Below are 14,215 nucleotides of genomic sequence, written 5' to 3' on the forward strand. Positions count from 1 at the left end.
GAATGGGAACCCCGCAAAGGTGCAGCTCATCTGACCCCCCAAATTCCTCCCGAGGGAGGGATAAACCCCTGGAGCAGCCGGGTCCCGGGAGTTTAGGGGGACTGGGGGGCGCCGGGGATCTGGGATGGGAGTGGGGTGGATTTGGGATGGGAACGGGGCGAGGTGGGAATGGGATCTGAGATGCGATCTGAGCTGGTTTGGGGTGGGATCTGAGATGGGATCCCGGGGATTTCAGCCTGGCCACGGTCCCCTAAAAGGCCACGTGAGACTGGGAAACCCCTGGGAACCCCGACACCCCTCCCAAAACCCCCAGGACCCCTCCCAGAACCTCGACACCCCCGAGCATCCCGACCCGGCTGCTCCTCCTGGCCTGGATCCCGGTGGATCCCCCCGACCCCGGTGGATCCCGGGCTGATCCCGGTGGATCCCCCCGATCCCGACACCGTTCCCGGGCTGGCGCACCCGCCCCGGCCCTGGGCAGACTCACCCCGCTGGGGACAGGGAGGGGACTGGGATGCGCTGGGATGAGCTGGGATGAGCTCAACCGTTTTCCTGTTTTTACATTCCCAGCCCGGTCAGCTGATTATAAAAAAACCGCTTTCCTTTGTGGATCTGCCCTTGGATCTGCCGGGGAATAATAGATATGGAATCAGAATAAAATCATTTTTTGATTTCATCGCTCCGGGGCAGCTCCCACAGCCGCGGCTCCTGCCAGGAACCCGCGAGGCCCCCGCGGATTTTGGGGCTGCCGGGCTCACCCAGGAGCGGGAGATTCCTGGAACCCGCTGGGAATCCCAGGATGCGAATCGCAGCTGCGGAGCGGGGGGCTGGCTGGGAAAGGGACGGGACCCCCAAATCCCAAACCCCGGGGCAGCCCCCAAATGTCGGGAGCGGCGGCTCCGCGGGGTTTGGATCCCGAATGGGATGCGGGAACAGGAATTCCCCAGCACAGGGAGTTTCGGGAGCTGGTCCCATCCCTGGGGAGGGATCGGTGTCCCCAAATCCCTGGGGAGGGGACCGGGGGGACCCATCCCGCCCTTCTCCGCCGCTCTTGGACCCGGCCGGGATTCCCGCTGGGGTTCGGGGCGGAATTGGGGCAGCGCCTCCCCCGGGGCTTTCCCGGGACACCACCGGGAACCACCCCGCGATTTTGGGAAGGGCCGGGACACCGGGCTGGGGGGGCGATTCGAGGGCCGTGACCTCGGGGTGACTTGGGGGTGACCTCGGGGGGGACCTGGGGGGGACGGGGGGTCTCCCCGTGTCCCACTGGAGCGGCCGGGGGGGGGGTCCCGTGTCCCACCGGAGTGTCCGGGACCCCGGGGACGGGGCTGGGTGGCGGCGCTGGGGTGGCCGCAGAGGTGACAGTGGGCCCGGGGGTCTCTGGGGGTCTCAGGGGGGATCAGGGGGGGTCAGGCCACCCCCAGGTCACCCCGGGTCACCCCAGGTCACCCCGCACCTACCTGCGGGTGATGGGAAGGGGGATTAGAGGCCGGTGCAACCCGGAAATTCCCAATTCCCGAGGTCCCGGCTCCCAGACCGGAGATTCCCGATTCCCGGGGTCCCGGCCCCGCGCCCCCTCCCCCTCCTCTCCCGCACTCCAAACAAACCAGGAACCACTCGGCGAACCAGATCCTTCTCCCTGTTAACCCTTTTCCCGCAGATCCGGGGGCGCCGCTCCCTCTTTCCCCCTCCCCCACAGCCCTCGGCACCCCCCGATTCCCTTTCCCAGCGGCTTTTGGGGGTCGGGAACAGCCCCGGGTCACCCCCGGGGTCAAACCGCCCCCTCCCGACTCCCGAGGATCCTTCCCATGGGATTTATGGATAATTCAGCGGCGGGGAGGGGCCGGGCACCCCCAAAGCGCCCCAGGGCAGGGTGGGGGTAACCTCGTGCCTCAGTTTCCCTGCCCCAAAGGCAAGAATTCCTTCTCCCCCCGGAGTATTCCCACTTCTCCATCCCGCTGCCGGCAGAACCCCAAATCCCTGGAGGTGAATCCCAAATCCCTGGGGGTGAATCCCAAATCCGCGGGGCTGCCCCCCATCCCCACCTTGTCCCGGTTCCGGACGGGTCACACACCTCGGACAATCCCAGCACAGCCGGATCCAGGCGGGATCTCATTTCCTGGGAAAAGCCAGCACGGAAAGAGTCAATCCCGGCTGGATCGTCTCCATCCCGCTCCGGAGGCACCTGCGGGCTCTCAGCACCCCCGGGGGGAAGCAATTCCCACCTCGCAGGAATATCCGGGAGAAGGAAAAGCTCCGGGAGCGCGGAGAGCTCCCGCAGCCCCGGAGCCGTCAGAAACCCCCGGAAAATCCTAAATTCCCGAGGCCGGAGCCACGCGGGCCCCGGTCTCCGTGTCCCCGCTGGGTATTCCCGGGGATTTGTCCCTCTCCGGGAATGTTTGTTTAAATAAACGGGCGGAACGGGGACCTTTGCGCGGGATTCGGGAGGTGCCAGGAGGTGACACTGCCCGAACCCTGCCCGCTCCCGAGTTTTTTCCAGGGATTTTCTGGGCAGGGATTGAGCCTTTCCACAGGTTTTGGGGTTTTGGGGTTAAATTTTGGGCTCCGCGTTTCCTGGTTCTGTGGGTCCGCCCCGGAGACCTCCCCGCAGTGCTTGTGTGCACAAACCTTTGGAATTAGGGTGGAATTTGGGAAGTTGGGGTTTCAGTTCCTGAATGGCGGCTGGAATGGGGTCTGGGGGTCCTTTCCCAAACCCGACCCGCGATCCCACGGCGGGACAAAAACTCCTTCCAAGCAGCCGAGCCCCCAAAATGCCGGAAATATTCCAGGTGGAGCCAGCGACCCCCGAGGTCTTTTCCAACCTGAATCATTCCTTGATTTCCGAGGGGATTCTGGAACCAGGGTCTCCTCGGGGGGGTCTCATCCTGCCCCACCCCACAGCTCCACCTCCCGAAATGCAGCACCGACATTCCCGGTGCCAGGAATTGGGACACAACAGGGACAACTCCTTTTCCCAACAAAACCTGCCCTAAACCCCAGCGCGGCCGCTGGGAAGGAGCCACCTCCGCCCTTTCCCGGCCCTAAATCCCACGGGAGCGGCACCCGCGGCCGATCCCGCTGGGATAAGGGATCAGGACGATTCCTTACCCCTCATCCCGCTGAGATTCCCGGCGCTCCCGTCCCAGGAAATCCCGGCGGCGAGCGAGGGGTGGGAGCCGGGGGCGAGGAATTCCAGCCCGGGGACTGTTCAGGGACAAAGGGACTCTGTTCCCTCGGGATCTCCATCCACCAACACGGAATTCTTGGCTCTGGGGTGAGCCACCAAATATTGGGGTTTTTTGGGGGATTGTCGCCGAACGTTCGCACCCGAATATCGGAATTTTGAGGCAGCAAAATGCAATCTTTTATTTTCCATGGAATATTTGCAGTTCCAGCGGTGCCACACGGAGAGATCCCAGTACCTGATCCCAGTGATCCCAGTACCTGATCCCAGTGATCCCAGTACCTGATCCCAGTACCAAATCCCAGTGATCCTGCTACCCAAACCCAGTGATCCCAGTGATCCCAGTGATCCCCATAATCCTGGTATCTGATCTCAATGACCCCAGTGATCCCAGTTCCCAATCAAATGATCCCTGCACCTCATCCCTCTTATCCCCATGGCCAATCCCTACAGGAATTGCAATTTTACTCCCAAACCCACAATTTCCTCCCCCCAAAAAGAATTCCCTGGATGTTTATCAACGATGTTCCCACTTCCCACAGCCAGGATTCCCTCCCAGCCCTTGGATCCAACCACTGGGGCTGGGAAGAGACCCTGGAAGGGGGACAATCCCTGCTGGGATGGAATCCATGGAAAAGTGGAGCACTGGGATGGTCCTGAGAGATTTGGAATGGAGCTGGGAGGTTTGGGATGGTGCTGGGAGGTTTGGGATGGCTCTAGGAGGTTTGGGATGGAGTTGGCAGGTTTGGGATGGCTCTGGGAGATTTGGGATGGCTCTGGGAGGTTTGGGATGGTCCTGGGAGGTTTGGGATGGAGCTGGGAGGTTTGGGATGGAGTTGGCAGGTTTGGGATGGCTCTAGGAGGTTTGGGATGGCTCTGGGAGGTTTGGGATGGTCCTGGGAGGTTTGGGATAGTGTTGGGAGGTTTGGGATGGCTCTGGCAGGTTTGGCATGGCTCTGGCAGGTTTGGCATGGCTCTGGGAGCCCTGGGATGCCTCTGGGAGGTTTGGGATGGAGCTGGCAGGTTTGGGATGGAGCTGGCAGGTTTGGGATGGCGCTGGCAGGTTTGGGATGGGTCTGGGAGGTTTGGGATGGCGCTGGCTGGTTTGGGATGGAGCTGGCAGGTTTGGGATGGCGCTGGCTGGTTTGGGATGGCTCTGGGAGCCCCGGGATGGCTCTGGCAGTCCCGGGATGGTCCTGGGAGGTTTGGGATGGCGCTGGCAGGTTTGGGATGGTGTTGGCTGGTTTGGGATGGCTCTGGGAGGTTTGGGATGGCGCTGGCAGGTTTGGGATGGTGTTGGCTGGTTTGGGATGGCTCTGGGAGCCCCGGAATGGCTCTGGGAGCCCCGGGACGGCTCTGGCAGGTTTGGGATGGCTCTGGGAGGTTTGGGATGGTGCTGGCAGGTTTGGGATGGCGCTGGCAGGTTTGGGATGGCGCTGGCTGGTTTGGGATGGCGCTGGCAGGTTTGGGATGGCTCTGGGAGCCCCGGGACAGCTCTGGCAGGTTTGGGATGGCGCTGGCAGGTTTGGGATGGCGCTGGCAGGTTTGGGATGGCTCTGGGAGCCCCGGGATGGCTTTGGCAGGTTTGGGATGGCACTGGCAGGTTTGGGATGGCTCTGGGAGCCCCGGGATGGCGCTGGCAGGTTTGGGATGGCGCTGGCAGGTTTGGGATGGCGCTGGCTGGTTTGGGATGGCTCTGGCTGGTTTGGGATGGCTCTGGGAGCCCCGGGACGGCTCTGGCAGGTTTGGGATGGCTCTGGCAGGTTTGAGATGGCGCTGGGAGGTTTGGGATGGCGCTGGCAGGTTTGGGATGGCTCTGGGAGCCCCGGAAGAGCTCTGGCAGGTTTGGGATGGAGCTGGCAGGTTTGGGATGGCTCTGGGAGGTTTGGGATGGCGCTGGCAGGTTTGGGATGGCGCTGGCAGGTTTGGGATGGCTCTGGGAGCCCCGGGATGGCTCTGGCAGGTTTGGGATGGCGCTGGCAGGTTTGGGATGGCGCTGGCAGGTTTGGGATGGCGCTGGCTGGTTTGAGATGGCTCTGGGAGCCCCGGGATGGCTCTGGGAGCCCCGGGACAGCTCTGGCAGGTTTGGGATGGCGCTGGCAGGTTTGGGATGGCGCTGGCAGGTTTGGGATGGCTCTGGGAGCCCCGGGACGGCGCGGGGAGCACAGATCCAGTCAGATGAGCGGGTAGGAGGCGTAGCTGGCGATGCCGCAGAGGTTGGAGGCGTTCCGAGCCATCCGGATGTATCCCCCGTCTCCAAACCACACACCCCAGCTGGGGAACAGGGAAAGGACACGGGGAAACTCAGTTTATAAAGGACAAGCTGCCACAGTCCTGGAGCTCATGGGACCACAAAGTCCAACTGTCCCGAGGGAATCACATCCCCAAGTGCCAAATCCGCAAATTTGGGCAGCTCCAAACACAAAATCATGGAATTGTGGGGTGGGTTGGGCTGGAATAGATCTTATGGATCATCATGGCCAAGGAGCACCTGGGCAAGGCCCTGAGGGAGAGTTTGGGGCTGGGAATTTGACTGTGGTCCCTGTGGGGTCAGAATGCCCCGGGGTTCCTGTGGCTTTACCTGTTCTTCACCAGCCAGAACTCCTTGTTCTCCAGGGTGCCGTAGCCCACCACCAGCACCCCGTGGTTCACCTCCTGCGAGCACTGGGGGTCATCAAACACCCCTGGGGAGGGAGAAAACGGGAGTTCCAATGATCCAGCCTCCCTCAGGAACCCGAATTCCCGAACTCCTGAACTCCCGAACTCCCGGATTCCCGCCGTCCCCGGCCCTCACCAGAGTGGTACAGGAAGAAGCTGGGCCGGGTGGCGTCGATGGCCACGGCCACGGGGCCCACGGTGGCCACGGCCTCCCTGAGCGCGGCCTCGTCGCCCTCGGGCAGCTCCAGGAACCGCGAGCAGGAGGCGGCGCGGGCGGAGGCGTTGTAACGGCACGAGCCGTTCTGGAATGGGAACGGGAACGGGGATGGGAATGGGGGAGTGGGAATGGGAGTGGGAATGGGGAATGGGAGTGGGAGTGGGGAATGGGAACAGAAATGAGGAGGGGGAAACAGGAATGGGAAATGGGAGTGGGAAATGGAAATAGGAATGGAGAATGGGGAATAGGAATGGGAATGAGAAACGGGAAAGGGAAATGGAAAATAGAAAACAGGAATGAGAAATGGGAGTGGGAAATAGGAATGAGCCAGCAGGAAATGGGAATGAGCTGGTGGGATTGGGAATGAGCCAGCAGGATCTGGAATGTTCCCAGAGCCCCAGACTCCACCCGAGCCCCTCCAGCCCTGCGCTTCCCCATCCTCGGGCTGGTTCATTTCCCACAGGATTCTCTGCCCTTCTTCCTCAAAACCATCACTCCAAACCAGCCCTGGGTCCCCTTCCCAATCCCAACTAAACCAGCCCAAGACTCCATCCTCATCCTCCCCTTCCCTGGAGCTCCATCCTCATCCTCCCCTGTCCTGGAGCTCCATCCTCATCCTCCCCTTCCCTGGAGCTCCATCCTCATCCTCCCTATCCACAGATGTTTCCCTCTGGATCCCAGGAGCAGCAGCTTTTCCCTCTGCAGCTCCACATCTGGAGAGTTAAATCCCACTTCAAATCCCACTTTTTCTTGTTGTTGCTCTGACCCATTTCCCGGGATCGTGTTTTCAGGAGCCTCCTGACCCATTTTCCCCTCCCCTCCAGCTGGTTGCTTAAGAAATGGTGAAATAACCAGGTAGGAATTCCAGCTCCCGGTCCAGTCACTCCCCTCAAAAACAACCCCGAGGTTCCTGGGACGGGTTTGGAACAGAGGTTCCAGCTTTGGGCAGGGGGAGACGGGTGGGAGAGGAGGAGGAGGAAGAGGAGAAGGAAGAGGGCGAAGCGTTTCCATTGTTTTTCAATGGAAAATGGAATCAATCAGGATTCCCAGGCGCTGCCCAGCCCACCTGGGCCGTGTAGGGATAGGAGTCCTCGGCCTCGATGCCGCCGTTGTCGATGATGTACTGGAAGGCGCCGGTGATGAAGCCGCCGGCGCAGCCCCTGTTGCCGTACATGGCCGAGCAATCCAGCAGGTTCTGGGCGCTCAGCGAGGCCAGGCGCCCCGAGCTCAGCTTCACCTGCGCCTCCAGCGCTCCCACGGCGCTGAACGCCCAGCAGGAGCCGCAGGCGCCCTGGGGACAGGGGGAGAGGCGGGGCTGCGGGGCGCACCTGGAGCGCAGCTCACCTGGAGTGCAGCTCACCTGGAGTGCAGCTCACCTGGCGTGCAGCTCACCTGGAGTGCAGCTCACCTGGAGTGCAGCTCACCTGCCCCACAGCTCACCTGGAGTGCAGCTCACCTGGCGTGCAGCTCACCTGGCGTGCAGCTCACCTGGAGCGCAGCTCACCTGGAGTGCAGCTCACCTGGAGTGCAGCTCACCTGGCTGTACTCCTCACCTGGAGTGCAGCTCACCTGGAGTGCAGCTCACCTGGCTGTACTCCTCACCTGGAGTGCAGCTCACCTGGAGTGCAGCGCACCTGGCTGTGCTCCTCACCTGGAGTGCAGCTCACCTGGCTGTGCTCCTCACCTGGTGTGCAGCTCACCTGGCTGTGCTCCTCACCTGGTGTGCAGCTCACCTGGAGTGCAGCTCACCTGGTGTGCAGCTCACCTGGAGTGCAGCTCACCTGGCTGTGCTCCTCACCTACCCCACACCTCACCTGCCCCACAGCTCACCTGGTGTGCAGCTCACCTGTTCCACAGCCCACCTGCCCCACAGCTCATCTGGAGTGCAGCTCACCTGGAGTGCAGCCCACCTGCCCCACAGCTCACCTGCCCCACAGCCCACCTGCCCCACAGCTCACCTGCCCCACAGCTCACCTGCCCCACAGCCCACCTGCCCCACAGCTCACCTGGCTGTGCTCCTCACCTGCCCCACAGCTCACCTGTTCCACAGCTCACCTGCCCCACAGCTCACCTGCCCCACAGCCCACCTGCCCCACAGCTCACCTGCCCCACAGCCCACCTGCCCCACAGCTCACCTGGTTCTTCACGGAGGTCACGCAGCCCTTGTCCCGCCAGTCCAGCGCCTCGGGGATGTCTCTGCCCCGCCGGGGCCGGGGTGCAGAATTCCGGGGGCCAGCAGGGAGCTGCAGCCCCGTCAGGGACGCCGCCACCTCCTCGCTGGTCTGGCGGGGAGGGGAATGCCACAGAGTGATTCCTGCTCTCCCTGAACCCCGTCTAGGGGTAGAGTGGGGAGTTGGGGTGGGAAGTTGGGTTTGGGGGATCTTCCGTTTATTTTTCTGTTTCATTTCCGAATTTTTATCAGAAGCTCAGCTGAATCGCTGGGTCATTAAACCCATCCCAAACTCTGGGACACAGAAGAGGGATCTCTGATTATTCATGATCCATAAATATCCCAAACGACCAGCACAGCCCTGTGCACCCCAAATCTGTTCCCTCACAGAATTCCAGAGCAGCCTGGGCCCCACCAGGATGGGCTGAGGGGATGTCTGGAGTTTTCCCAGCCCCCTATCCCAGTCCAGCCAGAATTCCAGAGGGTTCCCTGCACCCACCATGTCTGCCAGGTGGTTCATGCCCAGCGTGTAGGAGCGCAGCCCCAGCGAGTGCTCCAGGTTGTGCAGGGTCACCAGCCACAGGTTCTTCTCCCACGTCATCCGACGGAGAGAATCCTCCTGGAATTCCAGGATTCCTCCAGCACGGCCCCTCGGAGCCTTCCCGCCCCAGTTCATCCCAGTAACGGCTGCTGGGAGCCCCTCACGGACCCTCCCTGGGGACTGGCCACGCTTGGGAGCGCCATCGGATCTTCTCCGACCCCGGGAGAGCCCCAGAAAATCCTGGGATAGTCCCAGGACACCCCTGGCACATTCCAAGACACTCCCAGGTTCCCCAGTGACGTTCCCAGGACAATCCCAGTGACATTCCCAGGACAATCCCAGTGACATTCCCAGGATATTCTCAGTGACATTGCCACCTGGGGCTGATATTCCTTCCCCCAGTGTTATTCCCAGGACAATCCCAGTGACATTTCCAGGACAATTCCAGTGACATTCCTCCCCTCTGTGCCATTCCCAGGACATTCATTCCCACCTGGGGTCGATATCCCTTCCCCCCAGTGCCATTCCCATTGCCATTCCCACCTGGGGCCGATATTCCTTCCCCTCAGTGCCATTCCCAGTGCCATTCCCACCTGGGGCCGGTATTCCTTCCCCCCAGTGCCATTCCCAGGACAATCCCAGTGCCATTCCCACCTGGGGCCGGTATTCCTTCCCCCCAGTGCCATTCCCATTGCCATTCCCACCTGGGGCCGGTATTCCTTCCCGTAGGTTTTTTTCCAGAGCTGCCAGTGCCGGTCCAGCGCGGGCTGGGGGTGTCCCGATGCCAGCAGCAGCAGCGCCAGCAGGGTGACAGGAGCCAGCAGCTCCATGCTGGAGTCACAGCGGGAGCCCAGGGACTGACCCTCGGTCACAAAGCCGGTCTGGGCAGGGAGGTGACAACACCCCGGTGACCTGCGGCTGGCACCGCCCCACACGCAGCCCAAAATCCCCGGAGGGGACAATCGGGAGCAGCCCCGAGCGCGGGGACGGGCTGGGACAAATCCCTGCCGAAAATCCCCAATTCCCGGTTTTACCCAACCACTGCCCTCCAGCGCGGGATACAACCCCATAACCCGGGTGGGGTCTGGGGCAGGCAGACCCCAAACCCACACTGACCCCCTGTGCTGCTGGGGCGGGGATTAACCAAACCCGAACCGAATTACCTGAGCTGCTCCGGGGGCTCGGCAGCGGGGAGGGGATGGGGGATCCCGGGCAGGATTTGGGGCCGGCACCGCGGGATTTGGGGTGCTCGGTGCCGGCAGCGCAGGCAGAAATCACGAGCCAGGAAATGAGGGAATGAGGAACCGAAAGCCTGATTTCAATTTCACTTCAGATGCGGGGGGCAGCGGGGCTGGAGCCCCCGGAAACCACCCGCGGAGGGAGGAGCCATCCTGCAGCACCCCAAAAATCCAGGATGAGGCTCCCACGAGCCTTGGTCACCCCGCAGGAGGGATTTTGGGATTCCTGGTGGGAATGGGGAGAGCTCCCAACCCCGATCCTGGGAAAACCCAGTTATTCCCAGTGAGACGGGAAGAGGATCCAGGTCAGGATCAGTGGTGTGGGGAGCAGCAGACACAGACATCCCCAGTTATCCCAGTTAAACCACAGGCAGAAAAGGTTCACCACGTGGAATTCCCCACTGAATCCAGCTGGAGCACCCAAAGGACAGGCAGATGTGTCCACCTCCTTCCCCACACCCCCTAATCCCTGCAGCCAAGAACCAGAAGCGCCCCATGGTGGGTGTTTTATCCAAAATTTATTGTCGGGGAGCGGAGGGGGCTGCGGGGAGGGGCGGGTTCCCGTCTCCCGGTGTCTCCCGGTGTCCCGGCGCGCTCAGTGCTGCTTCCGCCGGAACGAGCAGCCTGCGGGCAAACACACAGCAATGGCAGCGCTGCAGGGGCTCCCAACGACTCCAGACCCCTCCCCGGCACCCAGCAGAACCAGCCCCACGAGCCCCCCGCGACCACAAAACCCCCGCCCCAAAAAGGAGCCAGCCCCTCCCGGGGGGACCCACGACCTCCCCACGCCCCCCATCCCATCCCCGCGGAGCTGCCCTCACCCTCGGTGAGCCGAGCTTTGCCCCCCGTGGGCTGGCACAGCACCGTGGAGCAGCCCACGCACAGCACCACGGTCTGGGCATGGCTGAACACCGTGGTGATCTTGTAACAGCCTGCGGGGACAGCGGGGGACAGCGGAGTTACCGGGGGACAGCGGAGTTACCGGGGGACACGGGGACACGGCACACATCAGGGGACCCCGAGACACACGGAGGGAGAACCCGGCGGGACACAGGGAAGAGCACAAAGAGATGCAGGGACACACGTGGAGGGATTTAAGGACACAGGGAAGGGCACGAAGAGATGCCGGGACATGGGGAACCACGCTGGACACGGGGAGGGCAGCGGCAGAGCGCGGCCAACAGCGGGACACGCGGGCAGCGCTCGGTGCGCACCGGGGCACTTGACGTCCATGAAATAGGAGTTGGGGCTCTGCACCAGCCGCTTCTTCTTGTGCTTGCGCTTCTCCTCCTCGGGGGACGGGTGCAGCAGGTCCTTGGCGAGCTGCGGGGACACGGCGACGGGTCAGCGCTGCGGACTCCGCCATCCCTCCCGCTCCCCCTCACGCCGCTGCCGCCATCTTGGGGCACCCCCCCAACGCTCCGCGCCCCCGGCGCCCCGCGCGGCCCCGGCCCCGCCGCGCCCCCCGCGCCTTCCCCGCGCCCTCCCGCCCCTCGCTGGCCCCGCCGGGCTCGGTGCCGCGGCCCCCGGGGCGCGGCGGGGCCCGGGACGGTCGGGCCGCACTCACGGGCATGGCGGCGGCGGCGTGAGGGGCCGGAAAGGGACGGGCTCAGCCCCGCCGGGCCATTTCCGCTGCGGGGCGGCCGCAGGGGCGGAAGTGGGGCGGTGCCGCCTTTGGACTGTGGGCGTGCCGGCGCCATGTTGGGAAGGTCGCGCACTCGGCCAACTTTTGGAACCGTCGGTAAAGTTTTGGAGACGGTTCCTCTCATTGCCGCCCTTTGGGGCGGTCGTTTCAGTTGTCGGAATTGGGGAAGGTGTTTCACTGTCGGTATTGTCGGTGTTTTTGCCATTTTGAGAGGGTCCCCGTACTGTCGTCATCTTGGGGAGGCCGGTGCGCTGCCGCCATTTTGGGAAGGTCAATTCACAGTGCTGCCATCTCGGGAAGGTCGCGCTCGCGCCATTTGGGGAGTGGCACCCTATGCAGTGACGTCATGTTATTATAATATGACGTCACCGGGGCGTGGCGTCACGGCGGGGGCGGAGCCGCAGCCTGGCCCCGCCCGGGGGGCCGGGCCGCTCCCGGTGGCGGCGGGCGGCGGCGGGGGCCATGGCCAAGGCCTACGACCACCTCTTCAAGCTGCTGCTGATCGGGGACAGCGGCGTGGGCAAGACCTGCCTGGTCATCCGCTTCGCCGAGGACAACTTCAGCAGCACCTACATCTCCACCATCGGTGAGCGGGACCCCGGGACCCCCGGGACCCCCGGGACCCCCCCGACCCGGGACCCACCGGGATCCCCCCAATGGGGGGAACTGGGAACCTCCGGGATCACCGGGAGCTCCCGACGGCGCCCACCGGAATTGTCCCCGCTGAGACCCCCATCCTGGGACCCCTCCGGGATCCCCCAGCCGGGATTCGCCGCGGTCCCGTCTCTGAAATCCCCCGGGACCCCTCCCACAACCCTCCGCCCCGGGACCCCACCGGGACCCACCGGGCCCCCATCCCGGGATTCACCGGGATCCCCGTCCTGGGACAGCAGGAACCCCAAAATCGCCCGGACCCCTCAGCGTGGGGTCCCCACCCAGGAACTCACCAGAACCGGGACCCCCCCGGGACCCCCCCGGCTCTTCCAGGAACCTCCAGCCCGGAGCGTCCCGGGATTCCCCTTCCAGAACTGCTGTCCCGGATTTTACCCCCCATTTCCTGGGGAGCCAGATGGTTACTGGGCGCCGGGACGGCGGCACTGGGAGCACTGGGAGCACTGGGAGGGGACCGGTTCTGCTCCCCCCTTCCAGTGCCCCCCACTCTTTTCCCCAGGCATCGACTTCAAGATCCGCACTGTGGATATCGATGGGAAGAAGATCAAGCTGCAGGTCTGGTGAGTTGGGGACGGTCCGAGGAGGGGTGGGAGCCCCCCAAATTCCCCCCCAGAATCCCCAAAACCGCCCCGTTTCCGCAGGGACACGGCAGGACAGGAGCGCTTCAAAACCATCACCACGGCCTATTACCGCGGAGCCGTGGTACGGGGAGGGGGCTGCAGCCCGGGGGGGGCTCGGGGGGCTCGGACCCCTCCCCAAAACCGCGGGCAGGGAATCCCGGCGCCCCCTGACCCCCGATCCCCCCAGGGCATCGTCCTGGTGTACGACATCACGGACGAGAAATCCTTCGAGAACATCCAGAACTGGATGAAAAGCATCAAGGAGGTGCGTGGGGGGATTTTGGGGGTGCGGCGGGGCCGGGGCGGGGTCGCGGGGGTCCTGCCCGTGTGTCGCCCCCTCCTCAGAACGCCTCGGCCGGGGTCGAGCGGCTCCTCCTGGGCAACAAGTGCGACATGGAGGCGAGACGGAAAGTGCAGCGGGACGCGGCCGAGAAGGTGGGCGGGGGGCTCGGGAGGGGCGGGGGGCTCTGTGGGGCTGGGAGGGAACCTGGGGGGTCCCTGGGGCTGGAACTGGGGGGGGCTCTGTGGGGCAGAGGGCTCTGGATGAGTCTGGGGGCAGCTTTGGGGCTGGGTGGTCCTGGGGGGCTCTGGAGGGTCCTGGGGGACTCTGGGGACACTCAGAGGGGTCCGTGGGGCTGGGGGGTGACAGGAGGATTTGGGGGGGCTCGGTGGGATTGGGGGGGGGTCACGGGGGGCTGGAGGGATCCGTGGGGATCACAGGAGGGTCGGGGTCCCTCAGCTGGCGAAGGAACACGGGATTCGCTTCTTCGAGACCAGCGCCAAGTCCAGCGAGAACGTGGAGGAGGTGAGGAGGGGTCCCGGGGTGGGGGGGCTGCACCCCCAGCTTTGGGGGGCACCGCGCCCCCTGAGCAGCCCCTCTTTCCCCCCAGGCTTTCCGCACGCTGGCGCGGGACATCCTGCACAAATCCTTCCGGAAAGCCGTGAGTGGGACGGGGGTCGGGGGGTCGGGGGGCAGGCGAGGGACCCCCCGCGCCCCCCCTGACCCCCCCCTCTCTTTGCAGCCCCCCGGCAGCAGCAGCAGGGCCCTGCTGGAGCCCGGGCCCCCCCGAAAGGCCGTCGGGAGATGCTCGCTGGGTTAGGGGCTCGGGACCCCCCCCGCGACCCCCCGGGGCTGCGCAGGCGCCTCTCCGGAGGGAGCTGGGGGGAAATCTGGGGGGGATTTGGGGCTGCCCCCCCTCTTTCCTTGTGCCATAAAGCCCCGCTGTGCCTTGTCCCGGCTCCGGAGTCTCTTTGAGGGGGGCTGGAGGGG

General features: G+C 64.1%; 3 protein-coding genes and 2 long non-coding RNA genes across 11 annotated transcripts; 2 read left to right on the plus strand and 3 right to left on the minus strand.

Annotated features, from left to right (window-relative positions):
- Positions 1-433: 433 nt before the first annotated feature.
- LOC306813986 lies at positions 434-2,663 on the minus strand. The gene is made up of 3 exons (XR_013777072.1): positions 2,226-2,663; positions 2,046-2,119; positions 434-624 (listed from the first exon to the last, which is right to left on the minus strand). It is a non-coding gene; the product is annotated as an uncharacterized lncRNA (long non-coding RNA).
- Positions 2,664-3,596: 933 nt separating this feature from the next.
- LOC306813985 lies at positions 3,597-5,144 on the plus strand. Of its 6 annotated transcripts, none has more exons than XR_013777066.1 (3): positions 3,597-4,127; positions 4,388-4,487; positions 5,048-5,144. It is a non-coding gene; the product is annotated as an uncharacterized lncRNA (long non-coding RNA). The 6 variants fall into 6 exon arrangements; XR_013777067.1 differs by having other exon boundaries at positions 5,028-5,119; XR_013777068.1 differs by lacking the exon at positions 5,048-5,144 and adding an exon at positions 4,688-4,738.
- A 123-nt stretch (positions 5,145-5,267) lies between these two features.
- On the minus strand, positions 5,268-9,621 carry LOC306813977 (cathepsin S-like). Of its 2 annotated transcripts, none has more exons than XM_079329673.1 (7): positions 9,475-9,621; positions 8,729-8,848; positions 8,195-8,341; positions 7,126-7,350; positions 5,979-6,144; positions 5,766-5,868; positions 5,268-5,458 (listed from the first exon to the last, which is right to left on the minus strand). In XM_079329673.1, the coding sequence occupies exons 1-7, from the start codon at positions 9,598-9,600 to the stop codon at positions 5,359-5,361; spliced, it is 987 nt and encodes a 328-aa protein (XP_079185799.1). In that variant the 5' UTR covers positions 9,601-9,621; the 3' UTR covers positions 5,268-5,358. The 2 variants fall into 2 exon arrangements, with proteins under 2 accessions (XP_079185799.1, XP_079185800.1); XM_079329674.1 differs by lacking the exon at positions 9,475-9,621 and adding an exon at positions 9,314-9,347.
- An 886-nt stretch (positions 9,622-10,507) lies between these two features.
- Positions 10,508-11,707, minus strand: RPS27 (ribosomal protein S27). Its single transcript, XM_079329719.1, has 4 exons — positions 11,576-11,707; positions 11,223-11,331; positions 10,830-10,940; positions 10,508-10,632 (listed from the first exon to the last, which is right to left on the minus strand). Exons 1-4 carry the CDS (start codon positions 11,579-11,581, stop codon positions 10,604-10,606), a joined length of 255 nt encoding a protein of 84 aa, XP_079185845.1. The 5' UTR covers positions 11,582-11,707; the 3' UTR covers positions 10,508-10,603.
- Positions 11,708-11,895: 188 nt separating this feature from the next.
- Positions 11,896-14,177, plus strand: RAB13 (RAB13, member RAS oncogene family). Its single transcript, XM_079329718.1, has 8 exons — positions 11,896-12,239; positions 12,825-12,885; positions 12,967-13,027; positions 13,133-13,210; positions 13,291-13,380; positions 13,685-13,750; positions 13,836-13,886; positions 13,968-14,177. The coding sequence occupies exons 1-8, from the start codon at positions 12,116-12,118 to the stop codon at positions 14,043-14,045; spliced, it is 609 nt and encodes a 202-aa protein (XP_079185844.1). The 5' UTR covers positions 11,896-12,115; the 3' UTR covers positions 14,046-14,177.
- Positions 14,178-14,215: the final 38 nt, after the last annotated feature.

Source organism: Erithacus rubecula (genome assembly GCF_903797595.1).
Source record: "Erithacus rubecula genome assembly, contig: SUPER_33_unloc_1, whole genome shotgun sequence".
NCBI lineage: Eukaryota > Metazoa > Chordata > Aves > Passeriformes > Muscicapidae > Erithacus > Erithacus rubecula.

Bases quoted from the DNA above. Each gene is read 5' to 3' on its own strand.
- LOC306813977 (XM_079329673.1), bottom strand. From the start codon at position 9,600: ATGGAGCTGCTGGCTCCTGTCACCCTGCTGGCGCTGCTGCTGCTGGCA. The intron at 8,342-8,728 runs GTGGGTGCAGGG...CCTCCCCGCCAG, and splicing joins TGAACCACCTGGCAGACATG to ACCAGCGAGGAGGTGGCGGC. The intron at 6,145-7,125 runs GTGGGCTGGGCA...TTCCCATTCCAG, and splicing joins CCTATCCCTACACGGCCCAG to AACGGCTCGTGCCGTTACAA.
- RPS27 (XM_079329719.1), bottom strand. The intron at 10,941-11,222 runs GTGCGCACCGAG...CTGTCCCCGCAG, and splicing joins CATGGACGTCAAGTGCCCCG to GCTGTTACAAGATCACCACG. The intron at 10,633-10,829 runs GTGAGGGCAGCT...GTTTGCCCGCAG, and splicing joins CAAAGCTCGGCTCACCGAGG to GCTGCTCGTTCCGGCGGAAG.
- RAB13 (XM_079329718.1), top strand. From the start codon at position 12,116: ATGGCCAAGGCCTACGACCACCTCTTCAAGCTGCTGCTGATCGGGGAC. The intron at 13,751-13,835 runs GTGAGGAGGGGT...CTTTCCCCCCAG, and splicing joins CCAGCGAGAACGTGGAGGAG to GCTTTCCGCACGCTGGCGCG. The intron at 13,887-13,967 runs GTGAGTGGGACG...CTCTCTTTGCAG, and splicing joins ACAAATCCTTCCGGAAAGCC to CCCCCCGGCAGCAGCAGCAG.